This window comes from Ostrea edulis, chromosome 5, assembly GCF_947568905.1.
Source record: "Ostrea edulis chromosome 5, xbOstEdul1.1, whole genome shotgun sequence".
Lineage (NCBI taxonomy): Eukaryota > Metazoa > Mollusca > Bivalvia > Ostreida > Ostreidae > Ostrea > Ostrea edulis.
This window is the reverse complement of record NC_079168.1, coordinates 89819689-89844765: the sequence shown is the minus strand read 5'-3', so window position 1 is coordinate 89844765 and position 25077 is coordinate 89819689. Positions and strand designations below refer to the sequence as shown.

Sequence of the window (25077 nt, the reverse complement as noted above, 5' to 3'; positions counted from 1 at the left end):
GGGTAGTCCATATGTATGATATGGTGACTGTAGGTGGAAAGGATAACGCTTTAGAGCCAGGAAACCAAATTGCTACTTCGATGCCCAGTGCGCTTGACCTTTGGACCCCAAAATCGATAGGGAACATCTTCATCCCATGGGTAGTCCATATGTATGATATGGTGACTGTAGGTGGAAAGGATAACGCTTCAGAGCCCGGAAACCAAATTGCTACTTCGATGCCCAGTGCGCTTGACCTTTGGACCCCAAAATCGATAGGGAACATCTTCATCCCATGGGTAGTCCATATGTATGATATGGTGACTGTAGGTGGAAAGGATAACGCTTTAGAGCCCGGAAACCATATTGCTTCTTCGATGTCCAGTGTGCTTGACCTTTTGACCCCAAAATCGATAGGGAACATCTTCATCCCATGGGTAGTCCATATATATGATATGGTGATGGTAGGTGGAAAGGATAATGCTTTAGAGCCCGGAAACCATTGCGTCTACAGACGGACGGACGGACAACCTGATTCCAGTATCCCCCCCCCCCCCCTTCACAACTTGTTGCGGGGGGTATAATTATCAAAACGATTAAAACATAGAATAAATTTAACCACAAAAGATAATCTCACTTACCTTTTTCAAGTTTGAACTCTATTTTTAGTAACAACTTTTTGCTGTAGCGCCCATATTCGACAAAGGTCGGACTTCAAAAAACCTAGTGCATAACTTCAATATATATACTTACTTTCTGAAAAGTTTCAAGGTTGTACATAAAAAACTGTAGGAGGAGTTGATTTCACAAAATTTCCCCAAACGCCCGCCCACCCAACCACCTACCCGCCCGCACTTCACCATACTGTAGACCGGATTTGCACTTCGTGCAACCCGGCCAAAAACATGCATATTAGTGATTGAGCTAGGTAGTTTGATCAAATGCATTGAAAATAACTAAATGTTAACAAAAGAGCACATAATATTTACAAAAAAAAAAAAAAAAAAAAAATTCAAAATGCATTTCAATGATGGTTTGAAGTTAATATTACTCCTTTTTTACATTAATACTTCAGTGATTTTTGATAAGGCATAGATAAATTTTTGTAAGCCTTAATCGATAAGGAAATTATGTCATCTTATTATTTTATTTCGTATTTTTTTTATTTTAAGTTATTATTAAGTATTAGTTTTTAAAAAAATTGTTAGAATTAATAATTGTGCAAAACTAAGTTCCATTTGGGTTCTATTGGGGTATTTCGATTTTCAGGGGCTTTGCCTTCTAGAACCCCATCAGGACTTCACCCTGGACCCACAAGGATGTTAATGACACACCCAGCCGTTTACTGTGCCCTCTACCTGTTCAGAAATTTCTGGATCCTCTACTGTATACGGGCGTTCTTCAATCCGGAATTTAAGTGTCCGCACATGGACGGTTTTATTGTAAATTTGTTTTGGTTTTCGCGGTTATGTCCCATGCACAGGTGTGTGCACAGGTATACTAGGTAATCGCCAGGAAAACAATAAAAGAGTATATTGGTAATACAACACTCCTACACGAATGGTGTAGCTGTGGAGTTTATAAGTTATGATGGATAAAGTCGACCAAAACGTGTTATTCCAGTTATGAAGTGGAAAACTAAATGAATTCCCGATGAGACGATGTCCCGTTTTTCGCGGTTAATTCCACGATTTTTGAGAGGAGACAACAAGTCCAAAGGTTCCGTTTTCAGGGATGGTGGATCTGTAGAGAAACCCAGGGATGGACCTGTCTGCCGAATTCTCTTCTTGGACGACACGGACCTGCATCTCTCATTCAAGGTCTGTATAGCTATATAACATAATGGTCATTTAATGATTCCTTGTGACGACCGGTGTGGGTCTTTGTCAGTACAGAAAAATCCCCACTACTGGTATTACTACATATTTCATTCATGTTTAGAGTCTTGTTCAGTTTAATATCACTATAAAAAGTAGATTATCATATTCTGGCTCATAAAATACCAAATAAGTATGGGGTATTTTGCCGCAAGATTTTATCATCTCGCCTGCTGGTTAATGAAGGGTATCGATGACATCTGAAGTGATGCAAGGTGGAGAAGGAGTCTCAGCCCTGCAATATTAATTCTTATTAACTATAGAAGTTTGCAACTCTCAGCACGGCAGATTGGGTTTGTGGCCTGTAATAATGACTAAAGCCTATCATTATAATCATGACGAAGGTATACATTATTGTTGTGGTAGACCTGACTAAAACTTGCTCAAAAATAGAGAATCGATTCAAAGCAAGTTAAACTCTTCTATTTTTAAATATGATATTTTCATTGTCATGATTATCACTTCTACAGTCCTGTATTTACATCAGCTTACACATTTGATTTGTTGTGGAGATTCACTTATTTTTTATTAACCTGCAATTTTTTTTTCTCTCCATCATTGAGGAACTCAAATTCCCTTGGACTCCCATGAAAGCAATTATTATCAACACAGAAATGATTCAGATGGAATTTTAATTAAACATGTTAAAGGAGAATAACTTATGCAGAACCTAAGGATTGGAATACAAATTAGTCAATTTGTGCACGGTGGAAAAGAAAATTCTATAATCTATTAATAAATTAATTGTATCTGCAGAGACTGCAAGACCCATGAACTGTATGATAAAGTATGTATAAAAGGCATAAGCATCCAAACTTTGAAGACACATTGCCATCCTGTTGTGTTGCTTACCATCAGCCCCTGGCTGTTTAATCTGTAAACCATAATGTGTATTCCTCCAACTCATGTCCACACTCATTATAATTACTCATGTGGGAATTCTTTTTATGAAGCATATATGCTGCTTTATGCTGTCAGAGCTACTGTGAAATGTGTAAAGTAGCAATTAACTGTCTGAACAGCATCCATGAACAAGTTGCAGTTTATAGTGGTTCAGTCAGAGTGGGCGTTTACAGTCAAGTACTGCAGTATGAAGAAATCAGTGGGCGTTTACAGTCATGTACTGCAGTATGAAGAAATCAGTGGGCGTTTACAGTCAAGTACTGCAGTATGAAGAAATCAGTGGGTGTTTACAGTCAAGTACTGCAGTATGAAGAAATCAGTGGGTGTTTACTGCAGTCAAGTACTGCAGTATGAAGAAATCAGTTAGTTGGCGTTTACAGTCAAGTACTGCAGTATGATTGATTGATTGTATCTTGCTTAACGTCTCACTCGAGAATTTTTCACTCATATGGAGACGTCACCAAGACCGGTGAAGGGCTTCAAATTTAGGCCTATGCTCGGCGCTTATGGTCATTGAGCAGTGAGGGTTCTTTAGCGTGCCACACCTACTGTGACACGGGTCATCCATTTTTAAGGTCATCTCTGAGGACCCGTGACATTCACACCTGATATTGAGCATTTGGCGATGGAACTGTCACTACCTGTTTTAACGACTTAGGTGTGTCGCAGCCGGGATTCGAACCCCGGGCCTTACGCATGCGGTACACTACTGCAGTATGAAGAAATCTGTCAGTGGGTGTTTACTGCAGTCAAGTACTGCAGTATGAAGAAATCTGTTAGTGGGCGTTTACAGTCAAGTACTGCAGTATGAAGAAATCTGTCAGTAGGTGTTTACAGTCAAGTACTGCAGTATGAAGAAATCTGTCAGTAGGCGTTTACAGTCATGTACTGCAGTATGAAGAAATCTGTCAGTGGGCGTTTACAGTCATGTACTGCAGTATGACGAATGTTTAATGGGGGGAATATTGGTAAAACTCATACTCAAATCATATTCATGTTTAGTGTTAATACTGTGCTGGGTTCATTGAGTTTTGGTTATTGTTCATTGGGTTCAGGGTAAATGTCCTTCAGGTTCTGGGTGATGTTCATATATACCAAGGTCGGGTGTTAGTAGTTAATATGAATTATTATAGACTAATAAAAATGTTCAGTGCTAAACTACTTATATACTGCGATCAGTGTAGGTATGATATTTGTGACCCTCAGAGTATATGATTTGTGTTTTCTTTTGATCTGAAGTTTAGCAAATTCTGTAGCTGCCACAATTCATGTGGTATCCCCTGTCTAATCCTCACAGTAGCTATTTTAGATGATAAAACGGTCTACATTGAGTTAACAGAATAAAGTGGTTTGATATGTGAATGATAGATATGATGACTTTACATGAGTATTGTTGATGGGGAGTTTATTCTGAAAAGTTCTGCAATCAGGCTGAGGCCAGGTTAATATCCCCTAATCTCTTGTACTTTGTGCATTTTGACATGTTTTCATTTCGTACTTGCGTTGTACCTGTTCATCACAGAACAAGTTACAAAGTTGACACAGAGAGAATATGATCATTTGATTGTGTGTGTATGTAAGGTATTTGCTGAGGACAGATGGATAGTTTAAATTGATTTAAGACGATCTGGGTTGTATTTGATAAGTGATGTAATTCTGTTTCAACTCTGTATTCACTAAGGCTTTATTTTTATATCCCAGGTTTGGTAAGTGGTTTTTAAATTCCATTTCATGCTTGATTGGTAATTGAATTGAAGCTTAATTTATTTACATCTGGATAAAAATTTCATTCATACCTTGACTTTACACTATACTGATTGACTATTAGTGATTGATAAAAAAAATTTGGACCTCAGAAGTGAATTGGATCCAAATATTTGATATTCAATTTAGAATAATATAACTAAACTAAGAAATATGATATTTAGTAGATATTTTTGTAATTGATAATTATGAAGTTGGCCGTTCCTATTCAGTGTAGTAATGCAACTGTGACAGTATGTTTGGGAAAAAAAATGCATATACATAAGTGTTTCTTTAAATTTGACACAAGATTTTACCCTAACAATAACAGAATATTTTCTATCTGGGTTTTATGACTCCCGGTGTACATTTTGCGGTTCTTTATGGGCTCCTACAAGGACGTGCACTATCTGTTCATCTTCATCTGATGGGTGGGTATTGTTAGTGACAAATACATCAGTCGTCTTAAGAAGTCCCATTGTAACAGCATGCATTCTGTGTCGGGGCCCAACAATACATGGTTACCTCACGGTTTATATAAAATGCAGACCAATGTAACATGTTCCGTCAGGACTCGAGAATATGAGGATTAAATTTTTGTTAAACTTTGAATATTTAGAGTCCCAAGATACTGTATTCCTTCATGTTTTTATTTTGATCTTTATGCTTTGTAATTTATTAATTACCAAAGGTTAATTATCATGAAGAAAAAAAACTGATTTTTTTTTTTTAAAAACCTGATTTGATCCCCTGATTAGTTAATCTGTGTATTTATGTGGAATCATCCCATGTAATGGATTTGCAAAATGCCATGATGACTTCTTTTGATGTATGACTATATGAATTAAAATAAATTTGAAATGAACTTGAAAATGTGCAGATTTTAAAGGGGAAAGGTATGTTGGGTGTTTTTTTGGGTTTTTTGTGTTTGATATGATCTTTCAGAGGATTAAGAATTTCGTTCAATCTGCAGCAAGGTATATGAAGTTGAAACCCCTTTTGGGTTGCTTCACAGTATTTGACAATAAATTTTTGTGGTTACTTTAAAATACAATCTCTTCATGTTACAGTGTATGCATGGGATGTGTTATTTCTGTAGGATTTAATGTACTAGGTGAAAGGGGAGATCTGAGGTGAAAACGTTCTGTTTATTAGTCTATATCTCTTTTCAAAGGTGATAATTTGTTCCACAATTTGTAGAGGGGACATTTTGATTGATATACGTGGGTCTTAATACAGTAGTTTTAGTGATGGACAAGATGCTATCGGGGAAGTTGAGTGTAAAAGTGGCAATTTATGTAGAGTTATCACAGCTATCCGATTTCTCATCAGCTGTAGGTATGTGTCTACCTGTGACAGGTAAAAGCAGGCCCACTTATGTTGTCATTTTTGTGTTGTCTAGTGCAGGCTCTAGCCTGGTATGTGTATACATGTATAACTACTATGTCTAATGTACACACCCCTTCTAATGATATATACAGGAGAATCTTCATTTACTGCTGAATATTAAACATCTGACTTATCTGAAATGTTTGCAAGATTAAGTTTCAGGAAATTATACCTTAGTATGCGGCTAGTCCAATTGATTTCTCAAATTTGAGTTTTTCTACAAAGTGTGTAGGATTTATTTTTTAAATTCAAAAAGTGTGCCATAGAAGATTGTTAAGATGACTTCTAACATGCATCAGTTTTTAGTTTGATGTCATTGTAACCATTGTGAGCTGAGTATAGGTTCAGTAAGAGCCTGTTACAAAACATCGATACAAGACAGCTAAAGTTTTATCAAGTCATTTAGAATGGCTTAATTGGTGTAAAATGCTGACTGTTGACCCTCCAAAGTTAGAGCTCTGAATTCATAAGAGATTGTCAGGGTTTGAGCTTTTGGAATGAATTTCACTGACTATTCGATCCACAGTATTGTGGTATTTGAAAATGTAATCATTTTTTTTTTTACATCAAATTCAGGAATTAATTAACTTTTGTTAATCAAGCAAACTCCAATGCTCTGTTTATGATTAAAAAAAGAAACTGAATGACGTGTATCCTCATAGTTGTACTTGGCAATCCTGTTCAATCATGCAGAGTGGTCATAACTTGTCCTGTTAAATTTGTAAGAAACTTTAAGTTAGCTGCCTCCCTGCTGATTGTAACAAACAGATATAATGCAGTATTGTGTTGGTCTACCCCTAAATTCCATACAGAAAAGATGTGTTTAGAATATCTGAACACCTTTGGTGAATGGCCCAGTTTGAATATTGTTTCTAAAAGTTTATAAATGCCTACATAAAGTAAACATTGTGACTGGGGTGTTTGTGTATGAAATGTTTTGCTGAGATACATGTAGAAAGTATAAGGGCTGTTTGCCAGGAAATATGTTGGCAGAATTGAAATCCAGTCTGCTGTTCAGTATTGTTCCCCTTTCCTGGTGAATGTGTACCTGAACATAAAATAAATGTGAGCGGCACTAACTAACATGTCTTCCTGTTGTAAACTTGCATTGTGAAAAAAAATGACTTATGTCCCACTGATGATAAAAATGACACATAGAGGAACATTAGTCAAGGATTTGTGTGTTTGGGTGTACTTACCATAGGCTTAATTTGCTGCAATAGAGTGATGAAGCATAATGGCCATGTTGATTAAAATCATTAATTCACAGTATGTGAGTCGTAGCTCTAATTTTGTGCACCTACATCATAGATATTGCTCAAGTGTAGAATTATAATTTTTCTTCAAAATTTCAAACATTTAGAGGCAATTTGGTATTCACAGATTTTAACAATAGAAGTCTTTAGATATGATGTACTGTTAAGCTTTGAAGAGATTTTTAAGGGCTTTAAAGACTTTTTAGAACATTCAGTTACCACAAGGAATTCTGTAAACTGGGAGTTTAAATTGATTTGAAATTTGTCATAATTTGGGTTGGACTCTCTGTCCCTCACACTGCAGTAACTCCTACAAGGTGTCTGATGTCATTAGTTGTAATAGACACCACCATTTATTTAAAAGTCTCATCGTATTTCATTTGTTGTTAGATTGAAAGAATTCATGAAGGATGTATTGGAATGGCCAACACTGTTAAACTATAGTACCAATTTTATGTCATTCATCAAATTTGCACCGGTGTAATCTGTCGATGCACAGACATTTTCACATAGGTGAAGATAATCGACCATCTCTTATGTCTAAGTGAATAATAATGAATATTTATGATTTCTACCATGTGTTGTTGTTGGTGGTGTTCTATGATCTTCAGTTCAAATAATTATTCACATTGATACAATCACAGAATTTTAATAGGATATATAGCAACAAGTACAAATTCAATTCTACCCGTTAAATCACTTTATAAACTAGCTGCTGTAGATGGTGCTGTTGGTGGTTCGCCTGTAAGCAGAACAGCTATGGGTTCCATTATGAATTTTCCAAGAGATTGGTCAGAAAAATGATTGATCATTTAAGATGTGAACAGCTCACATAGTTATGGTGTCCACAAATAAACTAGTAGGACGAAGGTTATCTGAAAAGAATATTAGGATATGGGCTTACGGCCCAAGGATAGGGTTAAGCTAGTTGATAGTAATGGAATGTGTCTTCTCAGGGATTGATCCTTATAGTTCATCAACAGAAAAAGCAATTACTACGAGGAAGATTTAAGTCACCATAGTAACTCTGTTAATGCCATTTACTTCAACTTTGAAATTTATTGAAAAAGCTTGTTCAATAGAATGATACTTAGGTGACCATGAAGACCACGCTTATAGACCTTTTGTGTATAAAAATAAAATTGTGGTACTGCATGAGATAATGATGATGATGAATAACTACAGATAACTTAAGGATTTTACTGAGAGCTCATGGAGGAACTCAAGTAGATGAACTTAAGGTTTATTAAAACAATGTTATGTTAATAGTTGAGCATAGATTCCCGATGTATGGTGACACAGGGTGTGCACTGAGGCAGGGTCTAGGTATTTTATGAGTGAATACGGTCATGTAAAACTGACAGTGTCAGTACATTGATGTACTGTAGTTATTGGGGCAGGGTGAAAAATTTTTGGGGGGTGAATATGACAATGTAAAGATGACACATATTAGCAAGACATTATTTTGATATTTTTTCAGGGAAGTGCCAAATCCTCCAATTTGCTGGAAAAGGTGTTTGATCACCTGAACCTTGTGGAGAAGGATTACTTTGGTTTGCGATTCTTGGATCAATCTGATCAAACGGTATGTATGCGGCACCGAAGTAAAACTTAAAACTTTATCATAGCAAACTTATAGGAAGTTGTTACAAATTGGTGTGTATTGATGTTTTACAATATGTTGCGTATTGTCCAAAATATTAGCTCTTTTGTGATGGAGGTACGCTCAGTGTTCTACTGAATGTTTGGATGGGTACAAGATGTAGGTAACAAGAAGAGTTATGAAAGTGTAAATTTTGTTTATATCGGCCATTGGTATACATTAAGCTGACCATATCAAGAATAATATTTGATTGAATTAGGCCATTGATAGATATTTAAATAAAAGAAAAATGGTGATTATATCTATGCTTGTTTGAACTATTTTATTATCAAATATTGATAAACTTAAGCTACTAATATTGTGTGTCCCTGCAGTTTGGGTGGTTGCATGATGTCTGATAATCAGCCTTTATATGAAGGCAGCGATGATCATTTGTACCCACCGCGTGTAGACGACAAGTATGTTTTGCATCTCACTGTGCGTAAGAGTTCCAAAAAGGGAAATAACTATTGGGCAACTCAGAAATTGGGTATTCCAGACCAACACTGTAGTTTCATTCATCTACAAAAGAAGGCACTTGCTCTTTAGAAATATTATTGGAGTAATTCTTTTTCAAAGAAAGAATGCTGGAGTCATGATGATTTAAAAGGAAATAATACCATTAAATTGCTTTGTGAAAATGTGATTTTGATTTCTACATTTAAGATGTATAATTTCTTATTTCTTTGGTCACTACATGTGTTAAACTGTGTAAGATTTAAAGAACTAATTGGATTATTGAAATTCTTACGTCTTCATTCAAAGACGTGATTATCATGATTAGGGAATATTTAAGCCAATGCTTTCATACATTTTGATCTCCATGGTACGCATGATTTTTGGAAATCTATTGAGTTTTAAAAAAAATGACATTTAGATTTCTACAATTTTGTAACATTAACATTAACATTAACACCTATACAGATATTAATGACTTCACTCTCTATGTACACAAATGATGGATGATCAGGATTCAACATTTTATAGGGTGGATCATGGGGAGTGGAGTGAGGATTCGCTACAGCACCTGGTAAATCCTGAACCATATAAAGTGTCACAAATGCATTTTGTATTTTCTCTCTTTTTAGCATTGGCTAGACCCACAGAAAGCTCTTTCATCACAGTTAAAGTGTATGTATTGATTGCAACTAACATTTATTCTGAGAGTAATGTTTCATTAACCTGAAGCATGAGTATTGCATGTTTAGTGTCACTTTCATTGATATGTCATCACATCAGTCTGAAATGAATTGTTCTTATGCAACAGATCCTTATCGGTGAAGGTCTTGCACATCATAAGAGGTTTTTTTTTGTTCCTCATGTAAAACTGTCGTGGTCTCCGAGCAAAGGTTACGGCCATGGCACCACACAGGTGCAGGAAATTATGTGGGGAACAAAAGACACATATAAATTTCTCACAAAACTCTTCTCTGTATGGAGTTTCACTATGATGACAATCATTTGACAGAACATAGATGACTTGAAGGTCAGGTAGTTACCAAGGGAATTAGATGAAAAAGAATGTCTTCTACTCTCTCTCTCTCTTATAAGTAATCTTTCTTTGTGATGCATCATCTGCATTTTGATTATCGATGCTATGTATGTATACAGACTGTTTCCTCTTTCAGCATGCAGTCAACCTTACACTTTATATTTTGGTGTCAAATTTTATCCCCCTGACCCTTGCAAATTAAAGGAGGAAATTACCAGGTAAAATATGAAAAGAAGCCCATGTGGTAGAATGTTAGGAAATGGTGGATAAATGTACTGTATCACTTTCAAAGTACTCCACTTTTCGGGCATTAGAATAACCATGTTCTAAATACATGTATTAGTGGAAACATCTATGGAAAAATTTAAGTTTATTCCTTATTCGTGTTTACTGTTTGTTACATATTGCTAAGTATTTCTCATCTGTTGTTTATTGTGTACAGATACCAGTTCTTTCTACAAATAAAAAGAGATATTCTTCAGGGGAGATTACCCATAACCTTTGATGAAGCTGCAGAGTTATTTGCCTTTGCTGTGCAAGGTATATGGGTTTGTCTTTTAAATATGTCAAGTGTTGGATGTTAAAAAAAAAAAAAAAAAAAAAAATGTGCAAGCCTTTCCTCTCAAAAAATTGTTTATTTCAGCTGAGATCGGTGATTACAACCCCAGAATTTGCTATGACGGGTATGTCTCAGAATTCCGTTTTGTCCCAAATCAAACTCAGGAGTTGGAGGAGCAAATCTCCAGATTTCATCAGCATCTTGGGTACAGTAATTTCTTACTTCAAACACACTTGGAGTTTACTCGATTGTCGAAACCTGAACGCAGTTAAAAACCAGCTTTAGAATGTTTTTATCAGTCCTGATATTGCATGTATAAATTAATTGCTGATTACTGTTATCTAGTGGGATGAGTCCTGGTCAGGCAGAGTACAAATTCCTGGACAAAGTCAAATGGCTAGACATGTATGGGGTGGATCTGCACTCTGTGCTGGTAAGTAGAGAGATCGGCTCACAATTCGCGACTGCCAGTCACCTTATCATCCTCTTCCTGCTCTCTGCCACATAATCCTTTTTAGGTTTCCATAGTTGGATTTGTTTTACATGGTAAGGTGATACACCCTACCTCTGAACCCAGAGGGCCAGTATTTTTTGGCAGAGATTTTCCTTTTCTTAACGACATTGTTTACCTATAGGTCACCCACCTACTGTTGCACCACCAGGGCCACCAACAGGATACATGATGACCACTGCACCCCTTATTTACCACGGTGTGATGTGATACTAATGTTGCAATCATGGTAGATTTATCTGAAAAGGATTCTCTTTGCAGGGTGAAGGGAACATGGAATATTTCCTTGGTCTTACTCCAACAGGAATTGTTGTGTATAAAAACAAGTCAAAAGTTGGAAATTACTTCTGGTGAGAAGATGTGCTATAGATTTCACGTTAGACTACAAGGTTTCTGATGGAAAACTTAATTGGTTTGATATAGCAATATATTGAAGTCTCTAGATTTTTATATGAGTAGTAGAATTCCTTTTGATGTTGAATATTAATGAATATCATTTAATTTCAAAGATGTACGGTATTTGCTGATGTTCAGTGTATTAGCAAAATGCATGCACTGTGTGCTTTGTTTTTAGTGGATTATATTTGCAACTGTTTTACAGGCCAAGAATAACGAAAGTCACTTTTAAAGGAAAAATTTTTATCATCAAAGTCAAAGACAAGAATGCAAGTATTTTTTATAAGTAAAATACAACAAACGTACTGTGTATAACAGTGTATTTGCAACAACATTATTTACGTGTCATTTTGCAAGACTAGCCATTCACGAAAATTTAGTTCTTGCAAATAAACTCCTGCATATAGAAGACTTAAGCAATAAACAATGATTCACAAAAGTTTTCTCTTGTAAATATACACCATAGTATCCACACAAACATAAGGATAATTACATGTATGACATCTCTTAAAAGTGAGCATAAAAAGTCAGTCTTATCATGAAGATTGGGGAGATCAATAGATGTGTAATTTTTGATATTTACAGAATGATGAACACACGTATGCTTTTGACGTGGCCACAAAGACAAGGACCAAACACTTGTGGAAGTGTTGTGTCGAGCATCACACCTTCTTCAGGTATCCACACGTGTGTTTGTTGACTTTGGCTAGATCATTAATATATCATTACATGCATATTAAATAAATAGTGATATTTACAGTATTTATTAGATATATTCATATTTCATTCTGTTTTTGTCTTCTTCATTGAAAATAACAATTTTCTTTCTTTTGAATTGTATTTTTATTCTCGCTGCCTGTTTACAATTCTGTATAAATGCTACTACAGCATATTTATATATTATCATGATCATTGTACTTCATAAACATTTTTTATCATAAATGGTTTGGCTTTTTCTTATATATATCTTAGTAGACAATTAGTGTTTGAAGTTATTTATATTTTTATTTTATGATTGTAATCTTACTTCTTGAATATACAAATATTCCCTGCCTTCCTCCCTACCTAATTGTCCTGCGTGATTTCTAACGCGTGGCCAGGAGAGGACCTGTACCAGAGATAGGTGTGATATTTTGTACATTCCTTTTCTTGCTATCTAGAATTAACCAGTTAGCTGACACCCTAGCTCTCTCTTCCAAACAATTTCGACACGGATCCAGACGGAGGTAAGATGGATGATCTGTGGACACTCATTTAAACATCAGTCACAATCATCAATGGCTGGTCTATTTCAGTTACTGGGTGGACATTCATTTAAACATCAGTGACAATCAACAATGGCTGGTCTATTTCAGTTACTGGGGACATTGGCAATTTACACCAAATGATTTTCTGTTTAGCCTGTGCACATCAAATCAACACTTGTAGTGATGTTATACTTTGTATTTTAATTCATGATAATAATTAACTACATTATTAAGATGGAATTCATTGGATACTTGGAATATGACTTATTTTAAAAGTCTTTGATGCAGAGTGGCTTAAAGAAAATTTACTAATATTAATTATTTCTTAACAGCAAATTTTGTATAAAATGTGGAATGCCCCAAAAAAAAAAATTTATGCATGAGATCATGCCAGTGCATAGTTTTATGGATTGACCTGTGTGGTTTAGTTGTTTAACTTTAAAGTATCATTTAGAATATAGCATTTACACCATAGTAAATCTGTTCATATGCTTTTCAAGAATTCATGACTCAAAAATACATGTGAGAGATTTTTACAGTGGTAGAAATGACAGACAGAACAACAATGATATAAGACAGCAGCCATCAGTTTCTAGGATACCAAGCAGACGACAGCCGACAAGGAGCAAATCGGATTCCAGACTAAATGGTAGGTGGATCTGACCACATACATGTAGTCTTCAGATTCTTGTAAGTCGATCTGAACGCATGTATGTAGACTCCAAAATAAATACACATGTAGTAGATCTGTCAGAACATGTGTAGGTACAGTCCACACTAAATACATTAGTAGGTTGTTCAGAAAACATGTATATAGACTTCAGGGTGAATGGTTGGTTGATCTGTTCAAGACATTAACATGTGTATGTAGACTTCAGACTAAATGTTAAGTTGATCTGAACACATGTACATACAGACTTCATACTGAATGGTAGGTAGGTCAGTCAGACCTCGCATGCATTTAGACAGAATTGATTGTTGAATATTGTGCCATTGTTTTAATTTATGAATGCTAATGTTCTATTACCTTAGATTTCATAATAGCGCGAGTACTCCACACGATTTGTGAGAATGTAAGCACAAAGAATCCCCTGTATACTAATTCATAATAGCGCGAGTACTCCACACGATTTGTGAGAATGTAAGCACAAAGAATCCCCTGTATACTAATTTGATGAGTTTTGTTGTAGGAGGAAAGGCAGGTTCGTATTACAGTGCTATCAATGATACCGCTGTCACCAGAGTGGTGGCCCCTGAACCAGTCAAAGGGTAAGTACGATTATCATAATTACATTAAAAATGGCCAGATAATTACAATTTTCAGAACAGTTTTAAGATAATCTGCTGGAGAGTTACTATATTTGAATTATTTCTTCTGCTTAGATCTCGTCACAGAAGTCTGCCAGATTTACAAAGAAATCACTCCCCCAGAAGCACAAGGAGTGCTCCCTGGGAAAAAGATGGGGACACGTAAGCATTGAACCTCGGCAACAGTGCACTTTTAAAAAAAAATCATATACAATGTAGTGCCATAAATGAGTCAACTTGTGTGTTTTACGCTTGTATATTTAATCGTAAAATGTCTTTTGTTGGAAAAATCATTCTGAACTTATTTGCTCCTATTTTTATGTAATCTAAAGCGTTTGTTACAAAATATTTGGACATAAATTCTAATCATGATTTTTAAAACTTCAACCAACAATAACAGAAATATGACTACTGAAACTGTAACATCAACTCCATTTCCTTATACTGTATAAGAAGAATTTTTAGTGAGGATTTAATTTGGGCATTATTAGCGACAGTATTACGATCATTAAAGTTTAATATTGCCAATATATATATATTCCATATCAGAGGTAATAGTTATCTTTCTTGGAATTCTAAAGTTGCTAAAATTAGCTCTCGCTAGATATATATACCCATAATTTATGGACAAGTCTCTAAATATGCGCATTGCTAAAAATACCACTTATAGGGTATAAACCTTTTTAAGATTGGAACGAAAACCCTGAGTGTGTTGTTCTTACAGTCATATAATATGTATGGCTGTTTAGGAAAAACATAAGACACTGGGACCAGATGCTGCAGTTATTTGTTTTGTTAATGGTGTAAAAGTTATGATAAATGGACGTTAGATAATTTTATGAAAATAATTTAGGAAAGTGACTATTTTTCAATGAATTTTCTAAATATGATAAAAGTTGATTCATTTAGAGCACTACGCTGTACATATGTGTTACAAGTAGTTTTACTCTGAACATTGTTTATAAGCATTTGGAATCCCATTTTTGATAAACAATTTTGACTGATACTATAATCATTTTGTCGCAATATCAGCAACGTTCTTAATGATTCTTTTACTAAAAGATTTTTCTGATCCAGTTGAAATTTTTTTCTTGATTGTAAGTTATAGAGTAGAGTGGACTTCTGATATTAAGTAACTGTACAGTAGATATTTTTTATTGGGAGTCGCTTTGCAGTGGGCTCTATACATCAGGGCTTGAATCCCCAGTGTCTCTACACAGTGACGTACTGTATATAGGAAAATATTTGTCTCTGTTTTATTTTCACTCCTTTTGCCCGAGTCTCCAGTCTCACTACACAGTGAAATATAACTATTTATTGTGAGTTTATGTGAGTACATTTTACAGTGGGCTATATACATCGGGCCGTGAGTCTCCAGTCTCATTACACAGTGATGTACAGAAGTTTCCTAAAAGAGTGGGACAGACCAGTGATACGGAGAGTGGGCATAGACGCAAGTGAGTGGAATAAGTTGCTGACATATAGACAATGAGGTTATCTGTTTGAAATAACAACAGATCCAAGTATTTTTATTTCACCTTGATGAACTCGAGGGAAGGTTTACACTCCTCCTCTGGTGATTGTATAGGTGACTGTGAATGTCTGTATCCCTGGAAAAGTTGTACGTTTTGATGCTGTCAATTTAGGAAAAGTTTTGTGATTTCAAATTTATTGAAAGTTCTTTGAATTTTTTTTAAAATCCTCATGTTAAACATTTTGGTAGCACACCATTACAAAGTGACTGAAAGGCCTATTATTGTCAAACATTGTATAAACTATGTATCTAAGAATGCATACTACACTGTACTAGAAGTTTTACAATCCCTCCATATAGCAATCACTTTGTCTGTCTGTCAGCACAGTCTATGGCATGCAATAACTGAAGTTTCCCTGGGAAGATTTTCATAAATCTTATGCATAATATTTGGATTAGGCAGAGGAAGACCCCTCACTATTTTACATTTTGTGTGGTACGGAAATTAGTGGAAAATAATTGTCTTAAAGATTTGGAAATAAATTGTCCAATGGTTTTGGAGTTCAGAGTTACATGGTGATGAGGTTTGTTTTTGAGGGGTGCTCGTTAAGCATGAGCTATCAGTTCTAGCCCATCTCCTGACAAAGAAACACAAAATTTTAGAAATATGTAATTTATTTTCATATCTTCCTTCTATTAATGTTCAAACCTTATTGGGATATATTTATTTTCATATATTTGTCTCTTATTGTTCATATTTAAGATTTCATTGCAAATTCCCTGCATTATCCTGGAGACGGCGTGCATTTGCGATTTTGACATGGTATAGAACACAAGTTTTCAGAATTTTTTCTTAGAAGAAAGTTTTCTACTTCTGGTTTTTCCTGGCCGGTCACGTCGTTAACGGATACTCAATTTATTTTTGTTATCAGTCACACCTATTGTTACACTTGTATTGTAGTGTTCATACAGTGCATCTAGTATTGTTTTTGTTACATTTTCATACACTTCATGTCAGTATAATAAACTCATGGCTTCCCCATATGCTACCTGGGCTAGTCATCTAATGTATTTGCTTGTCATTTTGTAAGAATAGAAAAGACTTTAGATTTAAAGGCTTTGTCTTTACAGAGTTATGGGACTTAGAATTTTTTAATATTAATAAGATGATAGTACTTTCTATGGCATGCAATAACTTAGATTACTTTAATAGATGATTTTCATAGAAATGAAAGGCAATGCTTGGATTCCTATAGTAATAACTCTGTCTGGCCATCCCTCTGTCTGTTGGTCCTTCAGTACTTTCTTTGGACGCACTATAACTTTAGTTTCCATAGAAATATATTCACAAATTTTATAAGTATACTTGAATTAGACAAAGGAAGACCCATTTTGATTTTCAGATTTATCATGTGGCCCTTTCTGACATGTCAGTTTTCTAGTTTAGATATACTGTTTTTGTGTAGTGTAACTGGTTTTGCTCAATGTGTTTCAGATCACTGAAACAATAGAAATACTTTGGGTAATATTACTTGGGAGGGGCATCAGTGTCTTATAGACATATATCTAGTTTAATTACACAGAATTCTTCGAGCATTCTATATAGAAGTTAACTGATGATACAAATAAAGTAACGTTTTATGTGGCAGAAATATGACACTGCCAGGAGCATAGCATCTTCCACATCTCATTTTCCTTTCAGATACTTTCCCAAGAACAAAGGATCAGACAATGAAAGTGATGTTTCTTTTTCAAGAAGAAGGAGGTAATTTTTTTAAACCCCCCCCCCCCCCCCCCCCCCCCCCCCCCCCCCCCCGCAATCAAAGTGTCAGGAGTGTACTGGAACCAGTATCTCCTGTATACTAGAATCACCATGTCCATCTGTCAGTCCGTCTGTCTGTCAGTCTGTCCGTCTGTCAGTCCATCAGTTTGTAGGCATTTTAGTCTGATCCTAAACCTGTCATTGCTGCATTATTGGCAGAATTCAAAGAGAAACAGATCACCTACAATGTATGAGATACATGTTCACTGTACTAGTCAGGAAGTTCACACAGATGTGTATGAGATACATGTTCACTGTACTAGTCAGGAAGTTCACACAGATGTGTATGAGATACATGTTCACTGTACTAGTCAGGAAGTTCACACAGATGTGTATGAGATACATGTTCACTGTACTAGTCAGGAAGTTCACACAGATGTGTATGAGATACATGTTCACTGTACTAGTCAGGAAGTTCACACAGATGTGTATGAGATACATGTTCACTGTACTAGTCAGGAAGTTCACACAGATGTGTATGATATACATGTTCACTGTACTAGTCAGGAAGTTCACACAGATATGTATGAGATACATGTTCACTGTACTAGTCAGGAAGTTCACACAGATGTGTATGAGATACATGTTCACTGTACTAGTCAGGAAGTTCACACAGATGTGTATGAGATACAAGTTCACTGTACTAGTCAGGAAGTTAACACAGATGTGTATGAGATACATGTTCACTGTACTAGTCAGGAAGTTCACACAGATATGGTATTGAAATGTGCAATACTGTAAATATGAACCGGTGTGAATTCGTGAGGTATTAGTCCTATCATAATAGTTCTAGTTGTTATTTCTGCTTGGGTTTCATATTGAGCATTTATGCGGCATGACATTTTTATGCAAAATGTAAAATGTTTTAATGAGTCAGACAAAATCCTTCAATATAAAATGTTTTAATGAGTCAGACAAGATCCTTCAGTATAAAATGTTTTAACTTTAAAGGAGGGACGGTGACAGTGGAAGTGAGTCTGACGTGTCTCCCACGAGGAACCGCCGCCCCAAGAGTTCGGTGGAGCCATGGTATGAGAACCACTGGAAAGAGACCATGCAGGGGTCAGTAGAGAAAACCAATAGGATCACACATGTCAAATTCTCACATAGACATTTTCTTATTTCTTATCAAAATTTGATTGCCATTGAGAGGTTTAATTTTTATTTTACAGCATGTTCCCCGCAAATAATGAAAGTTATATGAATGGGTAAGTTCAGTAAAGCTTTCAAGGTATGTTTAATTGTATGTAATTAGTTTGATAAGAGTTCATGTAAATTGTCACTGGCAGAGTGTATTTGTGGCAGACACGCCCACTGTTCATTTGTTTGTCTGAGGTTGCACTTTTACCAGCATGCAGCACAAGCATCCTTGAAATCCTCTTGTAAATAGCAAGCATCAATAGTTAAGGGTTTTTTTTTTGTCAACATAATAAATCTGTCGAGTTGTAGTAAACTTAACATTGAATTTCATTGATGCTGTGTCATTGATTTTCTTTAATTTTGTAGCTCTGTTCCGTCCATTCACTCGGCTCCAGCTGGGGAAGTCAAACGACGACGGCGACGGAGAACGAAGTCCCCAGGAACGTCTAAACGTCCTCCAGAGGAACTCAAACAACACATTGTGTAAGCTTCTTAATAATGACTATGTGAACAGAAGATTAGTGAATAATGAAATATACAGACTAATGGAAAGTGTTATGCTAAGTGATTACAAATGTGCTACGTAATGGATTGACGTTGTAGGTACGACTTGGTGGATACGGAAGGCATGAATCCAGAGGACCTGCAAGATATTCCTTATGTCAAAGTGGAGTAAGTAGGACATTTACAGATTGGGATCAGATGACTACCTGTTTAACATCTACATGTAAGTGCTTATGTAAGAGAAATATCAATTTGTTTTTTTAATTTCAGAACTAAATCTGAACCTTTCAAGATCAAGTACTCGCCTCATGTACGACAACGTTACAGGTCACCAAAGAGAAGAGGCTTTGGGTAAGAGATTTTTCTTAGGTAAAAAGTAGTTTCTCACAGTTTAGTTGCAGTTTTAGCCAGGAGATAAGTTTAAAAGTCTGAGTATGATTAAATATCTCGAGGCTGTTTGCATCCAAGGGATGTAACTCTACTAGTTTGTGATGTTTCCAGACCTATTATATAAAACATTAAACCATTGTTTTTATCTTTATTTTCCTCAATGTAATTGCTTGATAGTGTTACTACCCATCTGGAAAATTACAGTAGTTCCATACACATGACCAGTTTTATTCTGAAGCTGAAGAACAATAAATAATTATGTTGCTCCATTCCAGTTCATGTGTCAGATAGGTATTAGGTTTGTTCTATTCCAGTTCATGTGTCAGATAGGTATTATGTTTGTTCTATTCCAGTTCATGTGTCAGATAGGTATTAGGTTTGTTCTATTCCAGTTCAAGTGTCAGATAGGTGTTAGGTTTGTTCTATTCCAGTTCAAGTGTCAGATAGGTGTTAGGTTTGTTCTATTCCAGTTCAAGTGTCAGATAGGTGTTAGGTTTGTTCTATTCCAGTTCAAGTGTCAGATAGGTATTAGGTTTGTTCTATTCCAGTTCAAGTGTCAGATAGGTATTAGGTTTGTTCTATTCCAGTTCAAGTGTCAGATAGGTGTTAGGTTTGTTCTATTCCAGTTCAAGTGTCAGATAGGTGTTAGGTTTGTTCTATTCCAGTTCATGTGTCAGATAGGTATTAGGTTTGTTCTATTCCAGTTCAAGTATCAGATAGGTATTAGGTTTGTTCTATTCCAGTTCAAGTGTCAGATAGGTATTAGGTTTGTTCTATTCCAGTTCAAGTGTCAGATAGGTATTAGGTTTGTTCTATTTTTTACCAGAATGTGGAGCATGACACAAAAAATGTGAATTGTCTCTGGTCCTTTATGTGTGCTGGTTCTGTATTACAGGGACCAGGATCCACAACAGCTACCTCAGTCGGGGGAGCCGCCGCCCCCCTACACCCCCTCAGAATCCTCTCGCAGAACCCCAGAGCTGGGACTTCGGAACTATATGAGTGACACCAATACACATCACAACAGGCAAGTCCTAAGTGATACCAGTGTATTTAGCAATACCCCTGGTACATGTGGTATTTTATCAAGCCTGTGATCAGTGTGTCTATATATCTTAGTTGTTTCTTTATTTTAGAAGAGATTTAGATACACAAAGCAACAAATCTGGATCTACGTATAGATCTTCTCGCCATGCAGAGCCATCAAAACTGAGGGTAACATTCTTTATTTCAACAATTTCTATTATTCCATTTTGATTCAGAAGTAAAGAAGATTTTTTTAAAATGTAGATCTTACATTGTGTGAATTTTCTGGAAAATATTTTATATTGTGCCTGTCTTGTATTTTTTAACTCTGAAGATATCTTTATTCATGCTTTGAGTGGAAATATGAATTTTTCAGCTGGAGAGATTATTTTATTATGGTGACTCTATGTCAGTCACATCCTATGACACTTCTCGTAGCTGGGACACAACACACGGCTATGATAAATACTATCAGGTCTGGAGTGGTGACTGGGCCTATGTAAAGGGAACAGTTTCTGACTCATTAATATCTCCTAGTCATGTCTCATTTAACATTAGATCTCCATTAAGATAAAACTGGCACTCACAAAAGTGTATTTACACGAACAGGTTCATCAGTTCTAGCACAGAAACTAGTATTTTAGTCTATGCAAGCCTCGGTCATCAAAATCATAAAAATGCGAGCCTCTGCAATATTTCTCTAAAGAGAGATAGATAGATGACCGAGGCTTTCATTTTTATGATTTTTTCGTAATTTTAGCGAGACCAAAATACCAGAACCTGTGGCACTATAGATACACATTGCATGTTCCAGTATTATTACCTGATGAAAAGTAGAATAGCCAAAATGTATTATTAGATTATCACTGCAATATTTTTTCTGTAAAATTATTTATTTGATCTGAATGCCAACTTTGTCCACTCTAAGCAGTACATACAAATAATATATATCAAAGGTCATATATGGATATTATTGAAAACAAAAACATCCTTTAAAATACCAGGTTGTTGAGGTACAAGACTTTTCCCTTTAGATTTCTAAAATGTATAGGTTTTAGTACATGTCTAATAAGTCCATTTATGACTAATTGTTTGTGAACTGGCATAACATGTTTAGAAGGTGTGAATCCAATTTGGCCAATTCCTGTGTTTACCTTGTTTATATTGTGTCGTTTCTATATCCCTCCATCACACGGTATTGAGTTAATCGTTCCGTCTGTAACCTAAAGTTTCCCAGGATTCAGATTAATTTTCCTTCATTCTCTTGTTGTGCATATCATTGACAGGAATTCCTATTATTGGGTTCATATCTATTTTATATTTAAAATGCTACAGTATATATGCACTGTAAATAAATGTCATATATTGCATTTTACATGTATTTTGTACTTTTAAAAAAACCTGACAAATTAGTTTTGCCCTTTAAATGCTCATAATTTTACATTAATTCAGTGTTAGATTAATCTTGGTATTAAGGGATAAGTTTTGATGAAAGTATATACAAGTAGGGCTTTAATAGTCAAGCTAAATTTTGCTGTGAAATTTTAGTGTATTTTGTGCAAGAATCCTGATGCAACTAAGTTGGTATTCTCAGTTTGACAAACATGACCAAGATTCAGAGTTATGAAATCAAAAGATATCCTTTTCCCGCCGTTTTCAGTATTCTGACATGAAATGACTATTCATCTCACAGTTTTTCTTTCAGAAACATCAATCCAGTCTTGGATATGCACCATATTATTTATAGGGTTACCATTTATTTATCTTTCCATGTGTTATATACTCATGACCCATGGTGTTTCTCTCTTCACATGAACAGGGAAATGGCCTTGGATTGTCACCCTTGGCTAAGTGATTTATACCATGGATAAATCTTTCCATAAACTCATTAATATCCAAAGCTGTACAGGGCTCGAAATTAACATATGCCCGTCAGTCTGTGACTGGTTAAAAGTGTTGCAATATTGTCTGAGCATGTTAAGTTAAATTTCATTTAAATAACATTAATGAAATCTGTTAATTATTTCTGGAAAACTCTGTTGGACTGGTGAATTTTTCTATGGACTGGTTGAAATTATACCCCATCAGTCCGGCTGGACTGGCGACATAAAAAGTTAGCTTCAAACCCTGATGTATGTTCTATGTTTTGCAAAAGTAAAAATTTTTTTATTGAAATTTGAGTTGAAGAATTGCATCAGTTTTAATGCCATGTTTTCCTAAGAGAAAAAAAAATCCTATGAAATTGTGTGAAACTGTATTGGATGTGATCTCTTTTATGAACTGAAATTAGATTTAGTTTATAAGATTTTGAGTATTATGAAAGCCAAAAAAGCCTGTTGTCATGTATAATCCTTTCATTGGTGTTTGGGGATTTTTTTTTAGAATCCAGCAAACATGAACAGATCGAATGGTACACCCGAGCAGACATTTGGTCAGAGGTATGAATGATTAACACTGAATTTCTGTTTTCTTTAAGGCATTAAACTTCCAGTTTTCAAATGCAGTGAAACTTGTCTTACATGTTGTTGGACATGCTTACTTATGACTGACTACTTCTCATTAGACAAAATCTGGAATACAAAGTACATTTTATATTGTGTATTTAGAATTTGGTGTCAAAACGTGAATATAATTTACAAAACATTTTGAATTGGACAGTATCTGTACTTGACTGAGTTTGTTATGATGACATTTTTAAGAATCTTCTTTAAGATGTCTTCCATTAATTTGTTAGGACTGACAGTATGCGAAGTCAACCCCACACTTCTGCAGGGACAGCGCAGTACAGGGTCCAGAGGTATAAACATCTATATGTATAGTGCTTGTGTTTATTTAGAATTTGGCTGTAATATAAAGGTCAGAATAAAAATCACTGTGAAAGGCAGGTAAGCATGGGTAGAGTTTAGTAATCAGATTTTGTGCAACTTTTCCTGCATTTTTCTGACATCCTCCACATAAAATGATGTTGAATTTGTATAGCTTAATATATATACTACAATTTCATCTAATGTTTAGAATATAAGAATTAACAAAAAATATACATAAACCTCGGAACTTTGTTTTATTTGCTTGCACACTTTTAATAAATAAGTTTATATTTGCTTCACATTTATGCTACTTTCTAGTAAATGCATCATATTCAACACTCATGAGGTTCATCTACTGTTAATACATACATAACTGTGTGGCCAGTCTCATTCAATAAGCTTTTCACCTTCATAATCAGGATAATAACATCATATTTCATTCAGTACTGTAGTTTACTATATACATACAATTCAATCATTACATTTTCATATAGAGCATATACGTGTACTTATAGCTTTTTTTTTAATGATAATACATACCTGCATTAAAATTTCAATTGTTTTTAAAGTTTGATTCATCTAATGATATTTCATAAATTTATACTAAAAGTGGGAAATGTTAATGATGTGTGAAAGACTAAGTGGATAATTTTCAAACAGTAACTAATGCAAATTCTCAATTATCATTTTAGAAAGTATGAATAATTCTCAAATATTCGTGTGGTGTTTTTTAAAAATCCAAACCATTTTACAAACAGCACAAAACAAGAAACTACTAGTACAAATCAGTCTGATGACACTATCGGTCCCAATTCTGAAAGTGTGTCAGATGACACACTGGAAGCCATAGATCACATGACTGAGTCTAATGTTGCCACGGAAACAGAGGTCAAGGACAGGTAATGTTTGTATGAAGAGATGGACTCTTTGCTAAGAGTGTGTAGATCTGAATGTGGTATTTTACTACAGTATGCTGGAGGGAAATGATGAAATACTATCAATTTCTCTCTGTCCCAATCTTTCAGTCTTCAAAAAGGTTGGGTAAAATATGTTGTTATTTCACGTTATATATGATTTCTTAAAAATCATCTCTCTAACTTGAATCTGAAAACATATGTTTATGCATAAAGTTTATTGAACTATACATGTTAATTATTGATGTGAAATTGGAGTGCTATTATATCAGTGACATTGTCATCTTGTAAATTGAAATGGAGTGACACCTGGTTAGTTGATATCATACTTGATGAGATGAAGTCAAGGTGGAGTAAGAAATCTGCTATAAACCAGATATTGCCTTATACCTGGTAACCAGATGTCTATGTAACTAAGGACTAGTATTGACAATAGTCATTTCTGGCCCAGGATTTCAAACATTTTTTCAGTTTTAGCTCACCTGAGCTAAGAGCTTTTCTGATCGCCTGTTGTCCGTCTGTCTGTAAACTTTTTACATTTTCGACTTCTCCAGAACCACTGGGCCAATTATAACCAAACATGGCCAAAAGCATTCTTGGGTGAAGGGCTTTCAAGTTTCTTCAAATAAAGGGCCATGCCCCTTCAAAGGGGAGATAATCATATAAATGCAAAAATAGGGTGGGGTCATTTAAAAATC

At 35.2% G+C, this 25077-nt stretch overlaps 1 protein-coding gene across 6 annotated transcripts in view; it reads left to right on the top strand.

Annotated features, from left to right (window-relative positions):
- LOC125650600 (band 4.1-like protein 4A) overlaps positions 1-25077 on the top strand; it is a 31197-nt gene continuing 6120 nt past the window's right edge. Inside the window, exons 1-27 of one of the 6 annotated variants that reach the window (XM_056139241.1) lie at positions 1434-1799; positions 8628-8732; positions 9878-9920; positions 10418-10499; positions 10724-10821; positions 10925-11045; positions 11186-11273; positions 11613-11701; positions 11953-12016; positions 12333-12424; positions 12908-12973; positions 13534-13643; positions 14185-14263; positions 14378-14464; positions 15649-15759; positions 17479-17541; positions 18550-18660; positions 18771-18806; positions 19105-19221; positions 19342-19410; positions 19513-19593; positions 20528-20659; positions 20769-20847; positions 21035-21133; positions 23041-23096; positions 23393-23455; positions 24224-24364. In XM_056139241.1, the coding sequence (XP_055995216.1) occupies positions 1641-1799; positions 8628-8732; positions 9878-9920; positions 10418-10499; positions 10724-10821; positions 10925-11045; positions 11186-11273; positions 11613-11701; positions 11953-12016; positions 12333-12424; positions 12908-12973; positions 13534-13643; positions 14185-14263; positions 14378-14464; positions 15649-15759; positions 17479-17541; positions 18550-18660; positions 18771-18806; positions 19105-19221; positions 19342-19410; positions 19513-19593; positions 20528-20659; positions 20769-20847; positions 21035-21133; positions 23041-23096; positions 23393-23455; positions 24224-24364 (2441 nt within the window). In that variant the 5' untranslated portion in view covers positions 1434-1640. Of the gene's footprint in view, positions 1800-8627; positions 8733-9877; positions 9921-10417; positions 10500-10723; positions 10822-10924; positions 11046-11185; positions 11274-11612; positions 11702-11952; positions 12017-12332; positions 12425-12907; positions 12974-13533; positions 13644-14184; positions 14264-14377; positions 14465-15648; positions 15760-17478; positions 17542-18549; positions 18661-18770; positions 18807-19104; positions 19222-19341; positions 19411-19512; positions 19594-20527; positions 20660-20768; positions 20848-21034; positions 21134-23040; positions 23097-23392; positions 23456-24223; positions 24365-25077 lie in introns of all 6 variants that reach the window. The other 5 variants (XM_048879032.2, XM_048879033.2, XM_048879035.2 and 2 more) reach the window with 5 other exon arrangements.